Source organism: Ctenocephalides felis, unplaced genomic scaffold, assembly GCF_003426905.1.
Source record: "Ctenocephalides felis isolate EL2017-DRISC unplaced genomic scaffold, ASM342690v1 CF-g0.4_SCAFFOLD_01604, whole genome shotgun sequence".
Taxonomy (NCBI): Eukaryota; Metazoa; Arthropoda; class Insecta; order Siphonaptera; family Pulicidae; genus Ctenocephalides; species Ctenocephalides felis.
In genome coordinates, this window is record NW_020537758.1 from 21,291,839 (window position 1) to 21,297,771 (window position 5,933).

The window sequence follows — 5,933 nt, forward strand, 5'->3', positions numbered from 1 at the left end:
TTAAAATCAATACTCTAAGTTATATTTTTTTTCTTATCATTTTTAATCAGGCGATGGTGAATAGTGGAACTGTAAAATTTATTAACAAAACATAAATGATACAATAATGAAGCATGATAAAAATTGGAAAGCTTTTGATATAGGAGACTATATTTCACAGAATATTTCAGAAATTTAGATTCTAGAAAAACAGATTTGAAGATTGTTACGCACACAGCTAATAATGAAGTGACCAATTTGCAAAATCTTGATTCCGTTTCAAAGAAAAATGTATTAAGAAAAAAAGGCAATACAAGATTTTTAGATTTGTTCAGTATTATTAAATTTGAGAACAAACCATGTTCGTTGGAGTATGATCTTTTAGAAACAACTGATGGAACGTGTTATCATAAGACTGAATGCGATCGCCTTGGAGGACTTGCGGCTGGCAGTTGCGCGAAAGGTTTTGGTGTCTGCTGTATTTGTAAGTGAAATTAAAAATTTTGTAATACTTGTAATCAAAATTACTTGTAAATAACATTAATATTGTCTAAAAGGCACATCATTTTATATATCTCTAATACACGTAGTCCGCAGGAAAGTGTGTAGGTCCGATAGTTTAGTTGAGAGAAGCCTCAAACTTCCTTGACAACGAACATAAATTAAATAATTTAAGTTCGAAATTCTAATAATATATTATTATTGTTAGTATTATTATAAATGCCATTTCCCAGTTTCTCTAAAATGCGGCGACATGTCTCTACAAAACGTGAGTTACTTCGAGTCTCCTGGTTTTCCCAAGCCAACTTCATCAAAATTAGCTTGTGCTATAACAGTGGTGGCTCTACCTGGTGTACGACAATTTAGACTCGACTTTTTGTCTTTGAGGTAACACAATAAACATAGATCAAATTAAATTACATTGAAACCGCATTATTTATTAAAGATGCAACCGCCGACAAATGGAGATTGCATAGAGGATCAACTTCTAATTTCTGGACAAATGGGAAACAAGTTGCCTCCAATATGCGGAATAAATACGGGACAACACAGTAATCATTTAAAATGAAGTTACTAGTGCTACAATACATTGTTGATAACGCCCAAAAACAGAATTTAAAATTTATATTTTACACGTTTTGGTTTCTAAATTTAAAACATTTCGACTCATAAATACGCAGGCAAAAAAATTTATAAGCCGCTCAATAGCCAAACGCCGGTCTATCCAAAGCTTCACAGATATGAAATCATATAAAACTTATATTTCGATTTTTGGGCCAAATCAATAACTTTGCATATGGAAGTCGATGAATATAGAGTCTTACAAATTAACATGCACTAATATGTATATTTTAGTGTATTTGGACGTATCACAGTCCAACTTCCTCATGGTGAGCGCCCTAACAAATTCGGAACGTTTGCGTCAGTATCGTATAAAGATAACGCAATTGACACCAGAACAAAATGTACCAGATGGTTGCCTGCAGCACTATGATGACCTGGACGGACGCATTGAGAGTTTTAATTATGCAGATTCATCGAGAATTCTCGACGCCAGGAGGCCAGGATATTTTGTAAGTATCAAACTTTTTGTACCGAAGACTTCTTTATAGACCATGATCATGGTTTTGTGCAAAAGTCTTTAAGGAGCGCAGATAGATCTCCACAATATAGAATGCACAACGGAATGTTTCAAAAACTGTTGAAGTTAAATTTTCGCTATGTTATGTGAAATAACATATCTTACTTTATGGCAAAAAGTGCAACCAAGATCTTCAAATCGTTCAACAAATAATTTTATTAACTACACTATCCTCGCAAACATAAAAATTAAGCCAATAACGAAAAATGACATTATATATGTACATTTTAGCATCCGGAAGAAGAAGCTTTACTGTATGTGCATAAATTAAAGAACGCAAAAATATCAATTTTGTATGATATTTAGTTAGGTCCAAGTAGTTTTTTAACGACAGCTGTAATTAATTTTTTAAACAAAAATCAAATAATTTTTCAACATTTCAGAATAACATGATTACGCAATCTGCATAACACGGAAACCCGGTCGTTGCGCAGTGACTTATTTCAATGCAGATTTTTTCCAAATTTCAAACGTTGGCCTAGGTAAGAACATGATAATAATAATTATCATAGATTATGATGATAATAAGTAAAAACTAAGGTTAAATAATATCTTTCATATGATTGAATAATAATTGATTTAAATTTAATCAATTACCATATCACCAATAAATTTTGTATTAAAAATTTAGATTGCTTACCAACTTTCAATGCTACTAATTTTTGATATTGTTCATTACAAGAATATAAATAATATTTCTCAACATATTAATTAACAGATGGAGAACCAATAATTCCTCCGAACAAGCAGGAGTTGAAGTGTTCAATTGTCCTGATGATTTTATCATCATCAATGGAGTTCGACTTTGTGGAGAAAGACTGAACGATGCTTCATTAATTGAAGACTTTACAATAGATGCACCAGTTGTTGGTAAGAAAGAAAATAGCTAAATTCAAAACATTAATTTCAATCATTATAGATATGACGTCATTGTTATAGAAATATGATATCATTAGTTATAGTACAAAATTTGCCCATATGTAGAGATAGTAAATTAATGTAAATTCTCAACTTCTGCAAAAATAATATGTAATAAATATTGTAAACTTGTTTAGAAAATGAAATCAAATACCTTTGTAAAAACAGCTGCAAATCAAGTCTATTTTTATATGGTTGGCAGTATAATCTTATACAATTATTCATCTTCTGAACAAATGCGTATTTTCTATTGATTATTATGGCAAGAAAGTGAATTATAACTGATCAATATTAAATTATTCTAAAACAACTACGTCTCAACATACTATAAGAATCAAGAATTAATTATTTAAACTATTTTTCACCGCAGTGGAGCCCGACAAATATCGACAAGAAATATTAAAAATTTAGTTAACATGATATTTGAGCAAAGTATTTTTAGAAAGCCTGCAACTAGCAATTATGCTGGTTTGGGGTAATTTGGGATGCATAACATAGAAAAATATATCGTCTATGCTTAAAATAGTACACGTATTCTATATTCATATTTTCATTGATAATTTCATTCTATTCGTGTACATATTTATTTCTTACCATAGGCTATGGTAAATTAAGGTATTTTTAAATAGTAAAATAAACTTTCGAAATAGGAGTAGAGATTTATTGAATTGTATTTTTATCCTTTACGATTCGTGTTAAAAGCAATATTTTATAGCCATAAAATATCTGAAAATTCATGTAATCAATGTAATCATGTAATCAATCATTAAACTAAGGTTGAAGTACGTAGTTATGAATATGTAAAAAATCCAACTCGATTCTGAACAAATACTTCATTATTAAACTCGTATAATGAAGATCTGAATCGATTCACGAGCACAACTGGGTCAACTGATAAAGAATATTGCACGTAATTAATAATGCAAGTTAAATTGCAACCACGACATGAATGTCAATTGGAATAGGAAAGTAACGATCTGATTTGGAAACTTTTCAGAATATGGTGCAGGACCAATAATGCTTCCTTTCCGATCAAATGGCAACGTTACTGGAAGAGGTTTCAGAATACTTTTTCGCCAAGAACCGTGCAAGATGGAATAATTTGATAAAACATATCATCATTGCTAATTGATAATAATATAATCATAATTTTCATTAATTTTTTCCTCGTACTTTGCATTTGGCATCAGATTCATTAAGAACATATTGCAATGAGCTTTAGTTTTATTCATTCATTCAAAAATATAAATACTTATTATTTTAGAGTGAGTTATTTTAATATTGCATATACGATTGTTTCGAAATTATAACAAATTAATTTATTTTTTCATTAATATTGTAGTTTGATAAATAGGTTGGTCATTAGAATAATAAATTTAAAACACTAGATAAATTAAGAATTAATTTATCGTTTTATTACAAATATATATTTGTTCAAAATTAATTTAGTAATTTATTGTCTTAGAGTAAGTTTAACATTGTATATGCTGATGATTGTTTCATAACTACAATAAATTTATTTATTTATTATTATCATGCTTATTCATATAAATTCATATTTGACTTGCAAAATTTTATATTTCTAATGTTGAATATAGTGATTTCAGCAGGCTTTGTCAGTGTACAGCCAAATATAAAGTTTTTCAGGTGAGGCATGATACAGCAAGAATACTAAATGAACACTTAAATACTAGGTATTTAAATCTATTCACAAATTATTGCTTAAATGTTATCTTTATATTTGTTTTTTGTTTGAATTGACACACATAATTACAAATATTAATGTGTCACTAAGAAAAAGATCACAAAAACTATTTCGAATGCCTAAAGAATAATTCGTTTTACATCTATTTTCAATAGAGGACTGGCCCGTGGTCAAGTGGTTAAAAATCTAGGATTAGATCAGAGGTCTTAAATTCGATGAAGTTAAGCACTCGGCAATTAATTGAATATGTTTTCAAGTGAATGCTGCAAAAATGTATCGCTGTTACAGAAATTGTAATACATAGAGAAGGGACAACGGTTTGGGTTGCCATCTATAAAAACTGACAAAGTTTAGTAAATCATGACAATAAATCATACAACCTGCAATGCGAAATGGCAACAGAAACCCACTGAGCCCTTATTACTCGAAATAATTGCACCTTGTTGTGTATTAAAATGTGTACGCTCTATGCAATTATTATTACCAATAAGAGCATTATTATGATATTAACTTAATGCGAATCTGACGTCACTCGACAGCACGCGTCCAATTCTTCTTAATAATTTAGGTTGATATTTACTGGAGTATCAGTCCCACGCCTATTCTGTGAAACCTAGTGACGTAGGTGTAAGTACAAATTGTGTTACAGAAATAGTACGGTATAAAATTATTATAACACTAAGAAAACAATAGTAGCAATTGAAATTGTTTACGAACTCTAAATAGATAACATTCGACGAGATTCAATCGCTTATGATTTATTTAGAAACGAATTAAATAGTAACCTTTTCATAGTTGTGTACTTGAAATATTATGTCCATTGACGGAAGAGCACACGTGTCTGCAATTTGCAGTTTTAAGATGTCGATGAAATTATATGAATTAAAATCTATATCATATGAAAATCAGATTTTCATATAACCACAACAGAGGTATCGATTCAAATTCGATCAACTTCAACATGCTCCATAAGAAAGAATAAATTTTAGCATCATTTTAAATTATAAAATATTTTTAATTATTTAAAATTAAATTTTCACGTTTTTAATTAAAAAATGTGAAAATAGTCCGCAAAATTTTGATTTTGTTTCGCAATTACCACATCGATCATTAAAGAAAAAATTGATAAAAAAGTCTATTTTATTAACAAAATTGCTATTCTGTATAAGCGAAATGCAGAATAAACAATAGACAATATATATTATTGACTAAAATTGTGAAATTTTTAAAGTGGTTAAAACTATTAGATTTGAACTTGAAAATCAGAGAATCATCGTCAAGCAGTAGTGACATCAGATTTTATATGGAGAGATTGTTAGTAATATGTTTCCTTACCCTGCATTACAGCATCAATAAAAATTCATCACTATTATAGAAATTGTAATAATAAAATCCTTCATAAAAAGACAAATGTTTGGGTTGGTATCTATAAAAACCGACGTTTTTTATCTAACAAGTAGAATCATCACATCAGCTCTATAGGACCTTTAACTTCTGACCGCTGTTCAATAAAAAAAATGGATGTAGAATTAATTGAGTACATAACTTGACATAAAAATTAATAACATATTGATGGTATGAATTTTCAGATGGAATCACAAATATTTCAAATCATTCATAAGATTCTAATTTTTGTTTGAATCTGTCCACATTGCAGAAATTTAGTAATGGTTATGATATGTTATTGTG

The 5,933-nt window shown here is 29.2% G+C and overlaps 1 protein-coding gene across 1 annotated transcript in view; it reads left to right on the forward strand.

The window, feature by feature from the left end:
• Positions 1–2,511, forward strand: part of LOC113373507 — a 72,393-nt gene extending 69,882 nt beyond the window's left edge. Inside the window, exons 2-7 of the mRNA XM_026613801.1 lie at positions 171–463; positions 714–832; positions 926–1,031; positions 1,336–1,553; positions 1,853–1,875; positions 2,340–2,511. Of these exons, the coding sequence (XP_026469586.1) occupies positions 171–463; positions 714–832; positions 926–1,031; positions 1,336–1,553; positions 1,853–1,875; positions 2,340–2,511 (931 nt within the window). The remainder of the gene's footprint in view (positions 1–170; positions 464–713; positions 833–925; positions 1,032–1,335; positions 1,554–1,852; positions 1,876–2,339) is intronic.
• Positions 2,512–5,933: the final 3,422 nt, after the last annotated feature.